The 21,557-nt window shown below is 56.9% G+C and overlaps 1 protein-coding gene across 2 annotated transcripts; it reads right to left on the reverse strand.

The window, feature by feature from the left end:
• Positions 1-1,223: 1,223 nt before the first annotated feature.
• On the reverse strand, positions 1,224-15,112 carry NEURL3 (neuralized E3 ubiquitin protein ligase 3). 2 transcript variants are annotated; one of them, XM_027832169.3, is made up of 4 exons: positions 14,460-15,108; positions 5,073-5,573; positions 3,973-4,047; positions 1,224-3,325 (listed from the first exon to the last, which is right to left on the reverse strand). In XM_027832169.3, the coding sequence occupies exons 1-4, from the start codon at positions 14,485-14,487 to the stop codon at positions 3,066-3,068; spliced, it is 864 nt and encodes a 287-aa protein (XP_027687970.2). In that variant the 5' UTR covers positions 14,488-15,108; the 3' UTR covers positions 1,224-3,065. The 2 variants fall into 2 exon arrangements, with proteins under 2 accessions (XP_027687970.2, XP_043392438.1); XM_043536503.1 differs by lacking the exon at positions 3,973-4,047 and having other exon boundaries at positions 14,460-15,112.
• Between the last annotated feature and the right edge of the window lie 6,445 nt (positions 15,113-21,557).

Below are 21,557 nucleotides of genomic sequence, written 5' to 3' on the forward strand. Positions count from 1 at the left end.
GCAATCCCCTAGCGCAGTCAGGATTGCACTGGGGCAGAAAAAGCCCGTTGGAGACGAGCCCCTTGCTCTTGGGGTGGGGGGTGTGGAGAGTGCCCCGAGCCCTGCCCTTGCAGGGTGGCGCCGTGTCTGCACCCGAGCAGCGCAGCTACTGTGCAGTGTAGACACCTGCCCCAGCAAAGGCCGCAGGTTTCCCGTTGCTGTAACGAATCCGCCCCCTCGCCGCTCGGTCGCTGGACGAGTTCCCCAGGAGCAGAACTAGCTCGAGCGGCGCCAGTGCAGAGGCGGATTAAAGTCTCCTGGGGCCTTGGGCCGGAGCAAGTGGGGGGACCCCGGTGCCGGAACCAGGGCCCTGCCTGACCCCTGCTACCTGCGGCCCCACCTCCGTTCTGCCCCTTCTTTCTGCGGCCTTGCCCGCGGCCCTGCCCCTTCCCCCTGTGGCCCTGTCCCCGTTTCACCCACGGTCCCTCCCCATTCGGCCCTTTCTGCCCACTCCCTGCCCATGGCCCCAAGACTGGCGAAGCTCTGTCCCCCTGCCATGGCCCTGAGGCGGTGGCAGGGAGCGAGAGCTCATCCAGGCCCCGGGGCCGCACCCTGCCCTGCCTGCCCTGCACTTCTGCTGGGGACCGTAGTCGGGGCACTGGGGCTTCCTCTGACTGCCTCGCGGTTTCTGCCAGGTCTCCAGGCTTCCAATTTCGGCTGGGGCGCCCATTTCCCGTGGGCCCGTTGGATAATCCGCCACGGTGCCTATGCCCAGGTGTACATCTCTCGGGGGGGGTTCATGCCTAGGTTGACCTACGTTTTAGGTGTAGACCAAGCCTGGGATGACAAGTGCTCTGGCAGCAGCCAGGGTCATCGATGCTGTTCACAAGTCTGAGGGTGCTGGGCCGGCCTGTTTGGTTATTGTAGGGTCACTCCACAACACTGGCTGCTCCCATTCGCTTTATTGGTATAAAAATGGTCTCAAAACATCAAAGAACCGCGGAAGGAATAACCCAAACTCTGGAAAGAGGCCGAAGGAGAAGGAAACTGGACCCCTCTGGCCTCAGACCCCCAGGATCTGATGTGGCCAACAGCCCCTCCTCTTGCTCATACAACAAAACCTCTACTCACAATACCAAACCCAGCAACCATTCCACACCTCCCATAACCGAGGAGCTTCTGGGGCCTTAGCCACACCGTGGCTGGAATGGAAGACAAACAGAAATCCCTGGAGAGAGCCAGGCCATAAGAAATACGGTTTATTAACAATAACAGACAAGCCTTTGGCAGTGTGTCCATATGGACGCGAACGTCACACCCCTCTCCCCATTGGCATGCAGGTGGTTTTAAAGATTAAGGCGTGGGATTTTCAAAGGAGTCACCGAAACACACAGCCCAGCTCATGATGGTAAGGCATAGCGGTCAGGGCATGCTGTGCATGGGGAGTTGTCTTCACTCTGGCTCTACCCTGGTGTAACTGTGATCAGAATCTGGCCCAGGGCCTTTACATACTGTTTTACATTTAATCCCAAATGATGGTGCTTGATCCAAAGCCAACAGTAAACCATACCCAGCTCTCAGCTAGCACTTCTCAAGCATAGATCTCAAAGCACTTTACAAAAGGGGTTAGTGCTATTACTCCTGTTTTACAGACGGGGAAACTGAGGCACAGCGAGGGGGAGGGACTTGCTCAAGGTCACCCAGCAGGCCACTGGCAGAGGCTGGCATAGAACCCAGGATCAGGCCCTACTGAGTGACATTTGTGGGGAAGTTTGTCACCAAGGTGACTGTAAAGAAAAGGTCCACATCTCCCTCCCACACATCCCTGGGTGAGGGTCACATGAGTGCTCCATGGAATTCCCCTCCCCAAAGCAGCAGGAAAGTCCAGGCATTTTCCACTCCCCCAGGATCCTCCGGCCCCCGTGGTCTGGCATCCCTCCCCTCGCTGCACGAGGTAGGAGGAATTCCCTTGCATTAAGAACAGCTGCTGGTTCAGTTCATCCCAGCTTCCTAGGCCCGGAGGCCCCCATCTGGTCCTGGATCCGTCTGCCTCGACGAGGCCCATCTCAGTGACACTCGCTGAGCCTCCGTCACTCAGGGCTTCATCGAAAGCCCCTCGGCACAAATCGAAAGGCTCCCATTGACTCCAGCGGACTCAGCATCAGGCCTGGCCCCAAATTCCTGGGTAAGCGAAAGCCGCCCACTTGGCTGTGATGTAGCAGCCCCCCCGGCAGGCAAGCTGAGTTCATTGGGGGAGGTGCTGCCTTGCGTGCGTGTGTGAGACACGCCAAGCTGTACAACGGAGCTCGTTACACATTGATGGGAGGGACTGAGACCTCGTTACACACATTTCAGCCTATTTACATAGTTACACCGTCAGACAGAGCTCCTCTCTCCAGGCACCGGACATTACTACAGACAGCAGGGCTATCTACACGGGCTGGGGATGAACTGGGCAGACTAATTCTCCCAGGAACATTTCCCATGGGCCCCTGCCTCCCCGCTCCATTCTCCCTTCTGGCTGGCATGTCCCTGCTCTCCCTAGGGAGCAGTGTCCACCCCACTCCCGGGGCAACAGGGGGCAGAGGAAAGGGCCTGGTGGGGCCAGGAGTGCCTGTCCCCACAGACAGGCCGGAGCTGTGGAGTTCAGACCTAAATCTGAGCCCCCCAGTGCTGGGGTCTGGAGCTGGGCTCTGGTTTGGGCTCCCTGCGTCTGAACCCCCATCCCTGGCATGGACAGAAGGCCAGAGATTGCTCAGGGGCTGGTTCCCAGAATACATGAGAAACAACAGGAAATGGGAGCCTGCTGATTTTGGCTCATCACCTTCCTTGCTTCTGCTGGGCTGAGTCCCTCGTCATGGGGCTGCCCCCCAGCTCCCCTGCTCTGTGCGAAACAGCCCAGCCAGGGAGAGTACGGGAGCGTCATCGCCCGAGCAAGGCGCAGAGTGAGGGGGGTGGAGGAGACATGGCCAAGACCCCCACAGCAAGGGGAGCCAGCAGCAGGGTTGTGCGGGGGGTGGGGTGGGAGGAGATCTACCTTTCACTGGGGCAGGTTTCAGAAACCCCCCCACCCCTGCGTCCATTCATCATCCTGGCCATGGTTGGTTCCCAACAGGCAGACGTGTCCCAGCAGCTGGAGCTCCCGGGACGACCGGGACGACGTCCTGTAGCTGCTCCCGGCAGAAGGGGCAAGGGCGGTTGCTGTGGAAGACCTGCTGGGCACAACAGTGGCAGAGGGTGCCATGGCCGCAGGGCTGCAGCTGGGCGTTGGCCTCGTGTGAGCAGCAAATGACACACTCCTCCGTGCAGCCTCCCGGGAGAAAGCTGTAATCCCGGCACGCCGGCGCTGGGGAGACAGGAGCGTGGCGTTAAAGGGGCAGGCGAGGCTTCCTCCCCTGAGCCCAACAAGAAATGTGCTGGGCTAATGTCCTGCCCGAGCCCACCCCTCCCATCCCTCGAGAGCTCCGGGGCGCTGGTGAGCTAGGACCAGAGATAGCTCCCCTCCACCTTGGAATGACCCCCCGACATTACCGCTGCGACGGCGGTTTTGTAAGCAGTTTGTGGGCACGCCCTCAGCTGACCCCGGGACACAGCCTGTCCGAGGGCTGTCCCCTTTCGCAACCCGGCCGGCTGGGCAGCCGTGTCTCTGCACCTGCCATGCTTCCGACCCTGAGCCTGGGGCTGTGTCAGGTGACCCTCAGCGGTCAGTGGAGGTGAGGAAGCCCGTCTCTGCTGGGACTTCCAGAACGGACAGATGGGCCGCGCTCCCAGCCAGCCAGAGCTCCTAGGGCTACCAGGGCCTCCTGTCCAGGCAGGCTGCCCACAGGCCGGGCACAGCACCCAGCAATGAGATCCTGGGCTGGCTGGACCATTGGGCCGAGCCGCTCTGGCCATTCTCATGTATGTCGGGACACGGCCCTTCCCAGGTCGGCTCCATGCCCCAAGAGGAAATGGAGCAGGAGCCGGTGGTAAGAGCCACCTTCAGCCACTGACCATGAAGCATGGCAGGATGCGATGGCCTGGGGACAGGGGCGGGCCCACCGACGCCTCCCCGGGGCCTCGTGGGATCTAGAAGAGGAAAACAGAGTCCAGGATCAGCCTCAACGAATATAAACCTCTCTCGACGGACCCCAGAGGGAACGAGGGGACCAGAGTCCACCCTGCAGCAGCCCCCTGAGCGGCCGGGCCAGGCCCTCCAGGGCAGGCGTCTGTGCCAAGCCCCAGAGGGTCAGGAAATCTGATCGCAGCTCCCAGGGAGATTGGTGTTCATGCAATCCGGGGAATCCCCACCCTCTCCTCACACCCACTCCGTGGGTTTGAGGTGGGGCAGTGTGGGCAGCCCCCGCGGTCGGGGGGGGGTGTGAGGTGGGGCAGTGTGGGCAGCCCCTGCGGTCAGGGGGGTGTGAGGTGGGGCAGTGTGGGCGGCCCCCGCACTCAGTGGGTGTGAGGTGGGGCAGTGTGGGCAGCCCCCACGGTCAGGGGGTGTGAGGTGGGGCAGTGTGGGCGGCCCCCGCACTCAGTGGGTGTGAGGTGGGGCAGTGTGGGCGGCCCCCGCGGTCAGAGGGTGTGAGGTGGGGCAGTGTGGGCAGCCCCTGCGGTCAGAGGGGTGTGAGGTGGGGCAGTGTGGGTGGCCCCCGCGGTCAGGGGGGTGTGAGGTGGGGCAGTGTGGGCAGCCCCCGCACTCAGTGGGTGTGAGGTGGGGCAGTGTGGGCAGCCCCCGCACTCAGTGGGTGTGAGGTGGGGCAGTGTGGGTGGCCCCCGCGGTCAGGGGGGTGTGAGGTGGGGCAGTGTGGGCGGCCCCCGCGGTCAGAGGGGTGTGAGGTGGGGCAGTCGGGGCAGGGCATTCTGCCTCTCTGTGCCCACACTCCAAAGGGCAGCGGTGCCTTGCAGAGCTCCCCTGTCCTGAGCCAAGCAGAGCAGCCAGCCATCGCCATGTCTGTCATCCCCTGGCTTCCCTCCCTGTGCTGCCGTGAATCCCCCGCCCGGTGTGGGGTGGCCCCTGCGGCCCTGGCAGGCGGGAACGAAACATCTCCCAGGATGCGTGTGGACCGTGAGCCCACTGCCTCAGCCCCCCAGCGCTGCTGCACACTCACCCAGAAGCTGGACCGCCTTGGTCTGCCCGTAGACATCAATGACGGCCCAGAGACAGCGTCTCACGGGGACGTCCCTCACCAGGCACATGCTCCGGGCCTCTTGCTGGCTGCAGAAGAAAACTCTGCCTCTCTGGTCCACCCAGAACGTGAGGATGGTGCCTTCCTCCACGCAGTGGTCTGGCAGGACTGCAGCCCAGGTCTTCCCCTGCCTGACCAGGTCGGGGCACACAAATGGCGGCAGGTGACGGGGGTCCAGCTTGGAGGGGTCCATGGAGGTGAAGCCCACTCTCAGCCCCCCGTGCCAACTGGCCTCCTTCTTCAAGATCTTCAGCGTCACCTGCTCGTGGAGCCGGATGGGCCGGTTGGTGAAGACGATGCCGTCATGGAAGCTGCTGGCCCGCTCAGCCACGTGGTAGAACTCATCCAGGAGGACCTGGGAGCCGTGGGTGAAGGGGTGGAAGAAGATGGGCTGGGAGGCGTCCCCGTCACTACTCTCCACGCCTGTGGAGGAAGGAATGCGCTAGTGATGCTTCGCGCAGCTGCTAGATGTTCGGTGCCCAGTCCTGCCGGGCCAAGCATCTGCAGCCCCATCTAACCAGTGCCCTCTGCCCCCTGCCAAAGGCCCTCCAGGGTTGTGGGGAGAGTGCTGGAGACTAGGCTCCAGTGTGACACCGTGGCCCCCCACTGTCTGCAGTGGGGCTATGCCCACACAGTGTTTGCAGTGTAGGGGGTCACAGGCACCTTGCCCTTCCCGTACTGTTAAATGGAGGGGGGTTCTGGCGAGATGGGGGAAGGGTCTGGGAGAGGCTGAGAACCCCTGAGAGCAGACCCCCCCACTTATCTGTAGAGACCGGCCTCCTCCCTGCGCTGCTCTGCCTCTGAACCACAGGGCCCGTATCTTGCTCCCACCATCAAGTTCAGGGTAGACTTGGGCCCGTCTTCTTGTGGGGTTTCAAGAGCCTGACCCCAGCACTGTCTTCCCCAAGCCACCAAGCAGAAGGGACCATGCCAAGAACTGGCTGATCTGCCCATTTCCAAACACCGCCCACCGATGCCAGCAGGGTCCTCTGCCCTCAGGGACTAACCCCCTCTTAAACCCACTCCCCATGTTCCTCCCCTCGCAGCCTTCTTCGCCTTGGTGCATCAGGGATCCCTAAGCATGCCACGAACGCAACCCCATCTCCTGAGCACATGTCAGCTCAGTCCTGCCGTTCCTCATGCTGATACCTCGGTCCCCCTTAGCCCTACCCTGGAAGGGCCCCATCTCCTGGGTTCAGAGGCGAATTCAATCTCCTAGGCTGGAATTCCCTGTGTTGATCCGATCCTTTTCCCAGGCTGTTTATCCCGAGGAAGGAAAACCCATCTCCCTCCTGTGCACTATCTCTCTAGGCCAGCTGCGACCCTTGTTCCTCCTTGGCCAGAAGTCCTCTCTCTTGAGTCACAGATACTAATCATGGTGAGAGGGAAAACAACCTTGTGGCTTGTCTGAATTCACCGTGGATTTTACTTTGAGTCAGTGAGAAAGTGAAAGGTTGTCGCACTGGGACACTGTCAGGGTCATTCACCAGGAGAGGTTTGATTGCCTCACTGGGGAGGGTAACCAGACCTACCGATATTAGGGGCTTTGTCTTATACAGGCAACTGTGGCCTCTCCTCCCCCCAAAAAGAAAGTGTCCACATGGAGCACCCTTGCTATCGGCCAGTCACGGGGTGCGACAGCTAATCACAACCCCAGCACGTATCTGCAGCCTGGGCTTGTGGCTCACGGGCTCCCCAGCAGCCAGCTGGCACACGAGCTATGTAGACAAATGCGGCTTCCTCCCCAGATGCTAAGCTGCCGGGAGGAGGCATGGGAGCAGGAAGAAAGATGTTACAGCTTCGCCTACACTATAGCCTGGGTGGCTGAACTTATGTCCCCCAGGGGTGTGAATAAACCACCCCCCCGTGCGACGTACGTTGCACTGACCTAAACACTCGTGTGCACGGTGCTGTGTTGGCGGGGGAGCGTCTCCTCCCACCGAACAGCGGCTGGAGGGTTAAGCTCACCGGAGAGCGCCCTCCCATCGGTTTAGAGCGGCTACATTAGAGACCTTAGAGCGGTGCAGCTGCATGGTACAGCCGTGCCATTGTAGGGTAGTCACAGCCTTAGGCTGGGGTCTTCAAATGCCAAAGGGAGTCGGGCACCAAAATCCCATCAGCTGTCAGTGGGAGCTGGGCCTTCTGAAAATCCCAGCCTTAGACACGACAGTGACGGGCGCCAAAGCAAACACTAGCCAGACAGGCAGCCAAACGGTCTGTGATTTTGCCTGCTTCCCCACCCGCTAAAGATTCTGGCCCATGCCCTAGTGAAAGAGCCCTCGAGCACTGCGGGTCTCAACCGGGGAGCTCAGGGGGCCATGAGCACATTTTGGGGGGGTCCCCCAAAATAAATCCGAGAGCATCGAAAAAATAAAAGCCGTTTCACCTCGTGCTATTTGGACACATTGCTTTTTATTTAACCAGAGAGTGTGTTCATTTTCCTGAATGGTACGCTGAAACCTATTGCTTCAGCAGGGGGCAGCAAGCAGGGTAATTGGCCAGGTGTCCATGCCACAGGGGCCCTGCATGGCAGGGCTCGGGCTTCAGCCCCGGGTAGCCAGGCTCAGGCATATTAATATTTGAACACAATGTTCAGTTTTTTATTTTTGTACCTATGTTATCCTTTTCTTTTGTATATTATCCAGGAAGTTTTTGGAGAGTGTTGGGGACAACTTCCTGGTGGAAGGGCTGAAGGAACCAACCAGGGGCCATGCTCCTCTTGACTTACTGCTCACAAACAGGGAAGAATTGGTAGGGGAAGTAGACGTGGGTGGCAACCTGGGCAGCAGTGACCATGAGATGGTCGAGTTCAGGATCCTGACACAAGGAAGAAAGGAGAGCAGCAGAATACGGACCCTGGACTTCAGAAAAGCAGACTTTGACTCCCTCAGAGAACTGATGGGCAGGATCTCTGGGAGGCTAATATGAGGGGGAAAGGAGTCCAGGAGAGCTGGCTGTATTTTAAAGAATCCTTATTGAGGGCACAGGAACAAACCATCCCAATGTGCAGAAAGAATAGCAAATATGGCAGGTGACCAGCTTGGCTTAACAGTGGAATCATCAGGGAGCTTAAACACAAAAAGGAAGCTTACAAGAAGTGGAAACTTGAACAGATGACTAGGGAGGAGTATAAAGATATTGCTCAAGCCTGCAGGGGTGTAATCAGGAAGGCCAAAACACAACTGGAGTTGCAGCGAGCAAGGGATGTGAAGAGTAACAACAAGAGTTTCTACAGATATGTTAGCAACAAGAAGAAGGTCAGGGAAAGTGTGGGACCGTTACAGAATGGGGGAGGCAACCTAGTGACAGATGATGTGGAAAAAGCTGAAGTACTCTATGCAGACTGCTGCACTGGGCAGCACAGCATGGGGAGGAGGTGACCAGCCCCCTGTGGTGAAAGAACAGGTTAAGGGCTATTTAGAAAAGCTGGACGAGCACAAGTCCATGGGGCCGGATGCGCTGCATCTGAGGATGCTGAGGGAGTTGGCTGATGTGATTGCAGAGCCATTGGCCATTATCTTTGAAAACTCATGGCAAACAGAAGAGGTCCCAGATGTTTGGAAAAAGGCAAATATAGTGCCCATCTTTTAATAAAGGGAAGAAGGAGAATCTGGGGAACTACAGGCCGGTCAGCCTCACCTCAGTCACAGGAAAAATCATGGAGCATGTCCTCAGGGAATCCATTTTGAAGCACTTGGAGGAGAGGAAAGTGATCAGGAACAGTCAGCATGGATTCACCAAGGGCAAGTCATGCTTGACCAACCTGATTGCCTTCTATGATGAGATAACTGGCTCTATGGATATGGAGAAATCGGTGTGGATGTGATATACCTTGACTTTAGCACAGCTTTTGACACGGTCTCCCAAAGTATTCTTGCCAGCAAGTTAAAGAAGTATGGGCTGGATGAATGGATTATAAGGTGGATAGAAAACTGGCTGGATCATCGGGCTCAATGGGTAGTGATCAACAGCTCAAAGTCAAGTTGGCAGCCGGTATCAAGTGGAGTGCCCCAGGGGTCGGTCCTGGGGTCAGTTTTGTTCAACATCTTCATTAATGACCTGGAGGATGGCATGGATTGCACCCTCAGGAAGTTCGCGGATGACACAAAGGTGGGGGGAGGGGAGGGATACGGTCCAGAGTGACCTCGACAAATTGGAGGATTGGGCCAAAAGAAATCTGATGAGGTTCAACAAGGACAAGTGCAGAGCCCTGCACTTAGGACAGAAGAATCCCAGGCACCGCTACAGACTAGGGACCGAATGGCTCGGCAGCAGTTGTCACGGAGTATGGGAGAGTCTGGGCCCTGCACCCGCCACTTCCTGCGATTCACCGTGTCTCTCAGCCAGCCAGTAAAACAGAAGGTTTATTAGACAACAGGAACAGTCTAAACCAGAGCTTGTAGGTACAGAAAACAGGACCCCTCAGTCAGGTCCATCTTGGGGGGTAGGGACCCCAGACCCCAGTTCTGGGCCTCCCTCCATTTCCCAGCCAGCTCCAAACTAAGACCCCCTCCAGCCCCTCCTCTGGCCTTTGTCTCTTTCCCTGGGCAAGGAGGCCACCTGGTCTCTTTGTTCTCCAACCCCTTCAGTTGGCACTTTGCAGGGGAGGGACCCAGGCCATCAGTTGCCAGGAGACAGGGTGTCGGCCATTCTCTGTGCAGACAGCATCACACTGGCCCTCTAGGGCTCTGCAACAATCACACACCCTTATCCCACCACCTAGAGACTTAAGAAATGCCTAGGGGAAACTCAGGCCCACACACAGTATTCAGAGAAAACATTGAGAATGTTCCCACTTCGTCACAGCCGTTCTGCAGAAAAGGACCTGGGGATTACAGTGGATGAGAAGCTGGATCTGAGTCAGCGGTGTGCCCTTGTTGCCAAGAAGGCCAATGGCATATTGGGCTGCATTAGCAGGAGCATTGCCAGCAGATCGAGGGAAGTGATTATTCCCCTCTATTCAGCACTGGGGAGGCCACACCTGGAGTATTGCGTCCAGTTTTGGACCCCCCACTACAGAAAGGATGTGGCCAAATTGGAGAGAGTCCAGGGGAGGGCAACAAAAATGATCAGGGGGCTGGGGCCCATGACTTACGAGGGGAGGCTGAGGGAACTGGGGTTATCTGGTCTGCAGAAGAGAAGAGTGAGGGGGGATTTGATAGCAGCCTTCAACTACCTGAAGCGGGGTTCCAGAGAGGATGGAGCTCGGCTGTTCTCAGTGGTTGTAGACGACAGAACAAGGAGCAATGGTCTCAAGTTGCAGTGGGGGAGGTCTAGGTTGGATATTAGGAAACACTATTTCACTAGGAGGGTGGTGAAACACTGGAATGCGTTACCTAGGGAGGTGCTGGAATCTCCTTCCTTACAGGTTTTTAAGGTCAGAAGGGGCTGCAGATCAGGGCTGAGGAGAGAGCAAGGGAGAATCGCTGTATCATGAGTGCAAGGTCTCTGCGCTAGGGAAAGGCTCATTCCTCAACGTGCCAGATCCTCAGCTGGTGTAAATCGGTGCCACTCCATCCATGTCACATTGTGCAAAAAGCACCTAGTGATTTAGGAGCCCTTTTCAGAAGGGGCTTGGACAATTATGTCCCATTGACTTTCAATGAAATTTAGGCTCTTAAGGGCCACATTTTTAACCACGTTTAGGTGCCTAATATGCAAATAAGAGCCTTGTGAGATGTTCAAAAGTGCCTAGGCTCCCATCTCGCCTGAATTTCATTGGGAGCCAGGTGCTTTGCGAACCCCTGCAGGAGCTAAACTGCATCTATAGGGGCCTAAACCCCCGTGGAAATCTGACCCTAATTGACTCCACTGCTTCTGAAAATGGGACCGGCTCTCCGACATCGGCGAGGTGCTTTTTACAACGTTACCCATACCACCCCAGGTGCAGATCCGGCCTGTGTCACGGCTGCACAGCACACCGCATAATGAGCCCCCAAACCTGACCCTTTGCTGTGGGCCACGAGGAGCTGCTGTCATGTAGCTACTGACGTTAGAGTAGCTCTCAATGGTCTGGCTGGAAGGCCCATCTCCCACCTGGCCCCATGTGCTGGCCAATGTGAAATCTGCCAAATCAAAGGGCTTCCATGCCATTTCGGGCAATTCCTTCTGCCCGTAGCGAGGCCAAGGCCCCTGGGGCCTTTCCGGGGAAAGGCGGCCTTCGCCCACATGCACAGAACGCCTGTTTAGCCAGATTCCAGGGCTCCCCCCGGCTTCGCCCGCTCAGGCGAGGGTGTGTGCCTACCGGTGCCGGGGCAGCTGGCTGCTCTTCTCCTTCCTCCAGTCTGGGCCCAGACGCCCTGCTCCTCTGCACAGTGTAATCCCCCCTGGAATGACTCCGGACTGACACCTCAGAGCAGGATCGGGCCCCTTGGCTTCACACCTGCCACCTCCTAGCTTTGCCCCCGGCTCCTCGGCCACACCTGCCTGGCAGCCCCCTCCTCCCTTCCCGTCAGGTTCCTCCTTCCCCAGCCCACCCCCCTCGGCTGGTGTCCACACCACTGACCACTCTGCTCCCGCCCCGAGCTGCTGCCCGGGTTTGCACGGGGGCCGCGTACCTGTAAACTCCCTGATTGTTTGCTCAGGCCTAGATGGAGCAACTACACGCTGGGCGTAACACTGGTTGGAAACCGTTCCCAGAGAGTAGTTATCCGTGGTTCACAGTCATGCTGGAAGAGCGTAACGAGTGGGGTCCTGCCAAGGCCATCCCTAGCTATTCTGGGGCCCTACGCAGCCCCCATCGTGGGGGAGGGGGTGTGGGGCCACAGGCCTCCACGGGGGGGCAGGGTTGGCTTGGGGGGCATGGGGGAGCGGCGTGGCTGGGGCCGGGTCCCTGCACTTCCCGCCGCCGGTGAGTGCAGGCCCAGCCCTGCTGCAGTTCTCAGGGGTGTGGGGGTGAAGCAGGGGCAGGGAGGGGCGGGAAGAGGCGGGATGGGGGCAGAGCAGGGGCAGGGCTTTGGGGAAGGAGTGGAGCGGGAGCAGGGCTGGGGTGGAGCAGGGGCAGGGCCATGGGGAAGAGGCAGAGCTGGGGCTGGAGCAGCACGCAGGTGCGTAAGGCACCCAGAAATTTGGTGCCCCATATTTCCTGGTGCCCTAAGCAGCTGCATACTTTGCGTATGGGTAGGAGGGCCCTGGGTCCCGCAGGGATCAGTTCTGGGTCCGGTTCTGTTCAATCTCTTCATCAGTGATTTAGATAATGGCATAGAACGTACGCTGGTAAAGCTTGCGGACGATACCAAGCTGCGAGGGGTTGCAAGTGCTTTGGAGAATAGGATTATAATTCAAAATGAACTGGACAAACTGGAGAAATGAGCTGAAGTAAATAGGATGAATTTCAATAAGGACAAACGCAAAGTACTCCACTTGGGAAGGAGGAGGGAGAAAAATTGTTCTTCTTAACCTCTGAGGACAGGACAAGCAGCAGTGGGCTTAAGTTGCAGCAAGGGCGGTTTAGGTTGGACATTAGGAAAAACTTCCTAAGGGTCAGGGTGGTTAAACGCTGGAATAAATGGCCCAGGGAGGTTGTGGAATCTCCATCACTGGGGATTTTTAAGAGCAGGTCGGACAAACCCCTGTAAGGATGGTCTAGAAAATACTTAGCCCTGCCCCGAATGCCGGGGACTGGACTAGACGACCTCTCGAGGTCCCTTCCAGCCCTGTGAGTCTAGGATTCTGTTCAAGCCAGTTTACAGTGCTCTGGGGAGGGGGAGTCATGGCTTCTCCACGCCCATCCTCAGGGTGAGCTACCTGTCTCGGGTTTCGCTGTGCCCCCAGCACCACAGGAGCTCAGCACCGCCCAGTCTGTGACACATTCGTACACATGCGTGGGTGGCAGGGCAATGAGCCCCGGGCACTAACGGCAACCGAGGCACCAAGGTGCTAAGTGACTTGCCCGGGTCGCACATGGTGTCTGTGGCAGAGCACGGGATCAGCCGGCTCTTTTTGGAGGTGAGGTATTGTTCATTTACAGCCCGGGAGCTCCAGCCATCCCTTCCTCCACACGCTAGCTTGGCGAAGCCATCGCTTGCAGCCAAGGCTCAGCGGGGTTGGGGCGCAGCGGGATGGTGCACTGGCCCCTCGCTCTAGCTTAAAACCCTCAGCCCCTGGCCGCAAAGAAACCCAGCATCACTGGGACAACAGCTCTGGGAGCTCTGAGCTGCCCCATTCACCTCTGTGAGCGGTTAACGCAGAGGCACGGTGATGGTACGTTTCTCCAGTGTTAACTCCTTCATCCCTCATGTGAGAGAGGAGCGGGGGGGTCGCAGATCTGGACATGGACAGACTGCAGCGGCAGGACACTGCGCAGGTCTGCTCCAGCATGACAGTTTTGCTGTTTCTAGGCGTCAGGACTCCTGAGCGCTATTCCCAGCTCTGCCACTGACTTGCTGGGTGACCTTGGGCAAGTCACTTAGCCCACTGTCTCCATGTCTAAAATGGGCAATACACACAACAGCTTATTTCTATCTGTCCTTCTGCAATGAGCTACGGCTACATGCACACAGAGCTCAGCAACTCACATGTAATCTTCAGCGCCAGCCCCTGCTCCTGGAGCTAAAGCAGAGGCTCCGCCAGCTGTAAGGAAAGGCAGGTGAAGGATGGTTTGTTGGTTCTAGCCTGGCCCCTAGACCAGCAGTCCAGCTTCTGCTCTGCCACAGACTCCTAGGGTAAGTTACTTAGGTGCATTCGTCCACCTCAGAGAGGGTCAATTCGGGTAGATGCCAGCTTGCTGCTTGCTAACTGGCTTGTGTGGCCCCTGCTGCACACCCTGAAAGTTCTCTGGTGTGTGTTACTCCAGCCCTGCAAACAGGGCTCTGTCGGCCTGCTTGAGGGCACCAGCAGTGTCCACGTGGGCCAGTCACACACGCCCTCAAATTTACAGCCCTGTGGTGCGGACGAATGCAGCGGGCGGACAAACCTTTCGTCTCTCTGTGCTCGGTCCCTGCTCCAGCTCACCCCACAAGAGAGGATACCTGGGAGGTGCCCAGTTACTATGGTGCGGGGGAGCAGATAAAGCCCGTCTACAAATAGCACCTGGCAGGCTGGGGCAGCCCCAGGATGTGATATGATCAGGGTATATTGCCCATCTCCTCTCCACAGCTCGATCCTTCCGCTGAGACAGGGCTGAACTCGGATCCCAAATGCTGGCATTTAGCTCAAAAGCCAGGTCGCAGTCTACACCTTGGCATTTCACCCCTCACTTTCCATCCTCCGCCTGCCAGTGCAGGTGCTCCCTTGCTGTACCGCGGGCAACTGCAGCCCTCTCCCCCGGGGGACAGGACCATGCGGTGTGTCAGGATCGTTCCCTCTTACCTTGCGGCCGGTTAAAACAGCTCCCCATTGCAGGCTGGGTGAGGCTTCTCTTCACATGCTCAGGCAGCCCGGAAAGTCCGCTTCTGTCCTCTCACCTCAAGAGGGACCAGGAGCTCCTGCCGTGCAGTGCCGGCCCTCATGCCCACCAGACTCGTTTTTATACGAGCTGTGGGTGGTGATCATGTTACACCCCCAGTGAGTGAGCAACAGACACTCTCACTGTCACATGGTATGACTGGTTTTGCTTTGCGTATTTCCAATATTCATTTTAAATGCAACACCAGCTGGCTTCGTGCCCAGAGCTGACGGATGCCCAGTGGAGGAACAGTAGGGATTTTCCTGCCTCCAGCTGCGCTCCAACCGCTGGGAGCTGATCTCACGGTGATCAGGATCCTGCTCCAGGGACTTCCCCCCCAGAACCGCAGGCAGCCTCGGAGATCAGGCTCTGCACTGGGGTTGTGCGCTGGAGCTTCTGGTGTCCACGTGCTGCAGGCAGGGGCACCACTGGTCACTTCTAGAGCAACCAGGACTAGCCCATAGCCTCCAGTCCATGGAATAATCCCTGTGATGGCGGGGGGGGGGGGGGGGGCTCTGCTTCTGCCTCTTTCCAGGCAGGTAAACTATTGTGGGGGGGTTTATTTGGATATTAGGAAAAACTTTTTCACTAGGAGGGAGGTGAAACACTGGAATGCGTTACCTAGGGAGGTGGTGGAATCCCCTTCCTTAGAGGTTTTTAAGGTCAGGCTTGACAAAGCCCTGGCTGGGATGATTTAGTTGGGGATTGGTCCTGCTCTGAGCAGGGGGTTGGACTAGATACCTCCTGAGGTCCCTTCCAACCCTGATCTTCCCTTCCATTTCCAACGACCACCCGGCGTTTCTTTACGGAGTCTGTTCCCACCCCCTTTACCGACTGTGCAGCAGCTTTCACAGTAGCCTGGGGCTCGAAGGGGCCGTCCACATCATACCTTTTCCTGAGTTGTGCAAGGCTGAATGCCTGGGTCTAGTCTCACCTGGTTGGGGACGCAGCCCCTCCCTGCCTGGCTGTGGGATGAAGCTAAACATTGCAGGACGAATTACGAGCACAGGTTTATAGCTACACAAACACATAAATTCAAGACCAGAGTCTGTATATGACGGCTCTGCCAACGGCTGCTTGGTGAGCTTGCATTTCTTCGCTCACCCTGCCTTTCCTGCTGCTTTATCCATCGTAAGGGTCTGAGCGTCTGGAAGTTAAGAACGTGGGAGAATTACTCTGCCATAGAAAGAGAGTTATGCCATTATGTGGGTAATCAAACAATTAAGGCCCTTGCTTTTAAACAGGAAATTCAGTGTACTATCCGACCACTTCCCGTTCATTTGGTTACACAGAACCAAGGGCACCGATTCCAAACGCTCCAAGAACATGGCATGGAAATTGTGCGTATTAACGGGAAGCAAAATGTAGTACCAGATGCCCTGTCCAGGAAAGAGGGTTCTGGCCCACTGCCTATGACCCTGCAGCATCGTAAGAGGGAAGGTCTGATTCTGGGAGCAGGTGGTCTGGCCCAGAAGTCAGGTCTGGTGACAGAGCAAAGCCGTGCGTCAGCACCAGAGACAACTGCCAGTTACCAGAGCCGGGGCCAAGCCAGAGTCAGAGATTGAAGCCGAGGTTCAGAGCCTGGCTCAGAAGTCGGAGGCCGGGTTGGAGCCGGGACTGGTAACTGAGGGTGGAATTGAGGAAAGGAGCTGGAGGAGAGGCGAGGATCAGGGATCAGGCACAGGGCAGGAACACGATGGGAATAGGAGTGAAGGCAGGAGCAGTGAATCCAGAACAGGGGTGGGTGCAGCAGGCAGGTACAAGCAGGATCCAATGCAGCGTAGTTGGACCAATCAGTGGAACTGGGTGATCCTCCAACCATGGCTCCTGTGGGTGGTGCCTTGGCTGAGACTGTCGTCCTAAGGACTTCTCAGCAGAGATTGGGTGGAGGCCAGGATGTGGCAGTTGTCTGGGCACACCCAGGCGTGAGTTCAAGACCCGGGGCATCACATTACCCCCCTCCCTAGGGCAGCAATAGGTGTGGGTTCTCATGAAAGGTTTTTACAAGTTTGGGAGCAGGAACATTTTCAGCAGGCTCCCAGGATCGCTCCTTAGCCCTGTAATGCTCCAATCAAATACCACAGCTTACCCCGCTTCGTTTTAGAATTGAGGATTTTGTGGTCCATATACTCATCATAGTCCTGAACGTGCACAGGTGTGGGGGGTGGCTGGGTCCAGCGGGGAAAGGGGTTGGTCACATATGGCTTCAGTAGGGACACATGAAATACCAGGTGGATTCTGAGAGAACGAGACAGGTGGAGTTCAAAAGAGACAGGATCGATCAGTTGGCAGATTCAATATGGGCTGAGGAATTGGTGATCAAGTTTATGGGGTGGTCTGTCGGTACAGAGATGCTCTGCTGAGAGCCATACTTTCTGGCCTACAGAATGCCGGGACCTTTCTGTTGTTGTTGGTCCACATACCGCTGTAGTCCTGTCTTGCTTCCTCCAGGCAGGTCATTAGCTCCCCCTGGGTACAATGGATCAATTGTGCCCATTCCAAAACAGCTGGGTTAGGGGAGGGTGTGGGCAGTTCAGGGTGAGATCAGAAGTGGAAGATGTCGTTCACCTGTAGAGGAGTGTTCCGTGTTATTTTATGAGAACTCTGCACAGAAGAACAGCGAGGACCAGTCATTCCGATGGAAGTAGCACCAGAATACTGCTCCAGGACTTTGTTCAACCTGTTCCTCTGGCCATTTGTTTGGGGATGATAAGCTGAAGAAAGGGCAGGAGTGTCCTCCCAACAATTGGAGAGCCTCCCTCCAGAAGTGAGAGATGAATTGAGCACCACGGTCAGAAACAATGGGCTCAGAGAGTCCATGGAGGCGGACGACTTGGTTTACCCACAGTGGGCAGTCTCCTCGGAGGAAGGTAACTGGGGGCAGGGCACGACGTGGGCCATCTTCGTGAGGTGATTGATGATAGTTAAGATGGTTGGATACCCAGGTAGTACCACGATGAAGTCTAGTGTGATGGCTGCTCAGGGCCTGGGTCGAGTTTCCAGAAGTTGGAGGAGCCCACAGGGTTTGCTGTGTGGCACCTTAATGCGGGTGCATATGTCATGGGAGGCTACATATATCTGCGTGGTGGCATGCATGAAAGGCCACAAAAGAAACAGGAGGCCAGATGCTGGGGTTTGGAACAGCCGAAATGCCCCGCCGGGGGGAATCTTGGCACATCCACAGGGCCATCACATGGGGACAGCTGGGGGAACATATGTATGTCCCTTCACAAAGGTCAATCCATCTCTGAACTCATGCACTTCCTGATCTATGGCTTCCTGGTCACCAAGGGGAGACCCCTGGGCAGAGGCTGAGTGGATTAGGTCGCGCAGGTCCAGGTGCGTTGTCACACCAAGAAAGTTATGGGATTTAAGGATGTAGGTCTCTTGGTTGGGTCTCTTCCAGTCAGCATAGTCCTCTGCTTTTCGGGATAGAGTGTCTGCTCTGCTGCTCGCGCCTGGACAATAGGCGACTGTAAAACTGAAATAGGAGGAGAACAGGGCCCAGTGGAGCAGCCTCTGATTGAGGGTTTTGGCCTTCCATAAATATTCCAAGTTCTTGAGGGCCGTGTATACTTGGACTGGGTGTTGGGCCCCTTCAGGTAGTGCCACCACTCCTCGAAGCTGCCTTGCTGGGCAGAAGTTCCTTGTTTAGGATTTCATAATATTGATAAGTGGGAATGAGCTTCTTAGAAAGAAAGGCACATACCTAGGTGGCGGGTATGGCAGGCCAGGGGAGGCTAAGCCTCCACAAACAGCCAGGCATGGCCCTGTCCACCCTCTGCCCTGAGGCCCCCTCCTGCTTCCCGCTCTTCCCCCGTGGCCCAGCCCAGGCTGCTCCTCTTCCCTCCCTTGCTCAGCCTCTCCCCCAAAGCGGGCGGGGGCGAGGGCTGGGGTGGGCCAGCCAGCAGCCCAGGACGTGGGGCGGCTGGGGCCTGTGCGTGGGCCAGCCGGCCGAGGTTGGGGCTGGCCAGTCCTCGGACTGGTCAGCGCTCTGGGGCTGCGGTTGCCCAGCGAGGGTCCACCCAGCGCTCCAGGGCTGGGACTGCCCCACGCTCAGGTCGCCTGGTGCTCCAGGGCAAGGGTCACCTGGTATTCAGGCCCCCAGCCAGCCCGGGCTGGGGCCGCCCGGCACTTGGGCTGGGGCGGCCGAGGGCCAGCGACCAGGCCAGCCGGCGGGCTGGGACTCGTGCTGGCTGAGGCGGGGCACCTTCGGCCACGGTGGGGGGCTCGGGCCTCCAATGGGGGTGTGTGAAAGCAATGGGGGAGGGACTAGCTTCCCTGAAGCAGGGGCTTCATGCACTGCCCATAGGCACATGGATGCCCTGGGGGATCACTGCTCCAACTGCCACATTGGAGACATTTGTTTCCCATTGAAGGCTCATGTGGAAGCAGGTGGGCTAGTATGGAGGCAGCTGTAAATGCAAGTTTGAGGTGCTCAAAGGTGCATTGGGCTTCCAGAGTCCTGCTGAACGGGGGGTGCTTATGGAGCAAGGAGGGGCAAGAGCATTCTGCCGGAGAACGCAGATGAACTGGAGGTAGAAATCCGTGAAGCCCAGAAAATGCTGACGTTTGTGGATGTTCTGCCCAATCGCGGACGGCCTTTATCGTTTCTGGATCCAACTCGATCCCTGCCGGGGACAGACTGAAGCCAGGAAGTCAGTGGAAACACAGCCGAAGGCTACAACCCATGTTGGCAAAGCCTCTCTGGGACAGCTCGACCATGAGTTGGGTGCTGTTTGGGATTGTCTGAAGAAATAAGTATATCACCTTAGGTACACGACTTTGTATTGATCTAGGATGTCCTGAAACACGCCACGAATGAAGTGCTGCAACGGAGCGGTTATTTGTCGGGCCGAATGGCGTCACTAAATGTTCCCAGTGGCCGAAAGGCGGTCTTCCGCTCAGCTCTGGCCCTCATGCACACAAGGGCATGTGCCCCCAAAGGTCTAGCTTTGTGAATATCCAAGGAGCGGCTTGATTCAACAGGTCTGCGGTATTAGGGACAGTGGGTACCACTTTCTAGCTGTGATCTGGTTCAAAGGCCAGTAGTCTACACAGAGACAGAGGCTGCCATCTTTCAGGGGCTCAGCAGGGGAAGTGGATTTGCACGTGAAACCTTTGGCCAAATTCTCCTGGAGGCATACATTAGCTAGCTCAGATGCAGCCATGGCATAAAGCCAGCTGGACGGGATGTTGCCCTGGGCTGTAAGGCTGTAGGACCATTATGGTCCCATGGGGAAGTACGGAGTCTGCATTTCTCTTTTCAAATACATCAGCGAAATCACTGTATTTGGTGGGGAGTGGGATCCTCAACCATCCCTGCTGTGCCAATCGCTACCTGCCATGGGGCTTGGGTTTCTTCCAGCTGTTCGCCATCCATCAGAGCCCAGCAGTGCTGCTGACAGAACCCTGAGGGAAAAGAGACCCGTGACTCCTGCCAGTGAATGAGGGGGCTGTGACAGGTGGGCAGGAGATACCCAGAATCAGAGGGAAATGGGGCTAGGACAGGCACTTGGAGTTGTGGTCCCAGCTGGCAGGATCTGATGCTTGTCCCTGTCAGGACTTGTCTTTGGGACTCAGGGTTATGCCCAGTGGTGAGCTGGAGCCGGTTCGCACCGGTTCACACGAACCGGTTGTTAAATTTTGAAGCCTGTTTAGAACCGGTTGTTAAAGGGGTGGGCAAACTCCAGCCCCCAGGCCGCATCCGGCCCGCAGGACCATCCTGTCTGGCCCACCTGAGCTCCCAGCTGGGGAGGCTCCCCTGGCTGAGAATCCCTTTTTTTAAAATTTTCACTCAAACGGCAGGTACTTCAGTGCCTCCGAAGACCCAGAACAAGCGAAGGGCTCGCCACCGAAGTGCTGCTGAAGACCTGGAGCAACTGAAGGAACCGGTTCTTCAGTTTTTGGCAGCTCATCACTGGTTATGCCTTGCCTTTGTGCCCAGCTCAGACCAGGACTGGGCTGGCTTGTTCTCCAGAACCTTTCGGCTCAGCCTTTGGGCCAGGCAGGGTGGAGACGAAGGGGCCTGGCTCGCCACAATAGAAGCACACATGGACGTGTCGAAGAATCATAGAATATCAGGGTTGGAAGGGACCTCAGGAGGTCATCTAGTCCAACTCCCTGCTCAAAGCAGGACCAATCCCCAACTAAATCATCCCAGCCAGGGCTTTGTCAAGCCTGACCTTAAAAACTTCTAAGGAAGGAGATTCCACCACCTCCCTAGGTAACCCATTCCAGTGCTTCACCACCCTCCTCGTGAAACAGTGTTTCCTAATATCCAGTCTAGCCCTCCCCCACTGCGACTTGAGACCATTGCTCCTTGTTCTGTCATCAGCTACCACTGAGAACAGCCGAGCTCCATCCTCTCTGGAACCCCCCTTCAGGTAGTCGAAGGCTGCTATCAAATCCCCCCTCACTCTTCTCTTCTGCAGACTAAATAAGCCCAGTTCCCTCAGTCTCTCCTCGTAAGTCTTGTGTCACCACCTGCCTTTTCCTTTCGGGGCTGAGTTGCCAGCAGGCAGAGTATATCTGCATCTACTTGGCATAAAAACCCTTATCTCCGCTCCAAGGACACCACAGGGCAAATATTTAACAAACATATTGAAGCAAGGCTGAGTCAAGCTCCAAATGTATTTGCCTTCATTAAACAGAGGCAAAGTCTGGGAGCCACTTCCAGGAATCTGAAGACAGAAAGGAACAACGTGACTTCTCAGAGGACTGTTCGAGGTTCAGCATTGTTTGGAGCAAGCATGCAGTTAGCTGGGTGGCCTTTAGGTAAGCCACACACCTCCTGGGTGTGGTGGTCTGTCCCATTTAGTGGCACGGAGACCACTTAGAGAGAGTAAAAAGAGCCTGCTCTACGGCCTTAGCTAACAGCCAGTTGGGTTTTAGCTCATGCTGTAGAGGCTCTTGCACTGAGCTCCAGAGATCCCAGGTTCGATCCCACCCACCGATGACCGGGGTCTGTCAATGTTACATCTACACAGGAACTGACGTCTGGGACTCTGTGCAATGGCTGC

This window comes from Chelonia mydas, chromosome 26 (assembly GCF_015237465.2).
Source record: "Chelonia mydas isolate rCheMyd1 chromosome 26, rCheMyd1.pri.v2, whole genome shotgun sequence".
In the NCBI taxonomy this organism is placed as follows: Eukaryota; Metazoa; Chordata; order Testudines; family Cheloniidae; genus Chelonia; species Chelonia mydas.

Excerpts from the sequence above, each read along its gene's own strand:
- NEURL3 (XM_027832169.3), bottom strand. The coding sequence starts at position 14,487 with ATGGGGAGCTGTTTTAACCGGCCGCAAG. Across the intron at positions 5,574-14,459 it reads CTGTTTTAACCGGCCGCAAG|GCGTGGAGAGTAGTGACGGG; the intron begins GTAAGAGGGAAC and ends CTTCCTCCACAG. Across the intron at positions 3,326-3,972 it reads GCATCCTGCCATGCTTCATG|CGCCGGCGTGCCGGGATTAC; the intron begins GTCAGTGGCTGA and ends CTGTCTCCCCAG.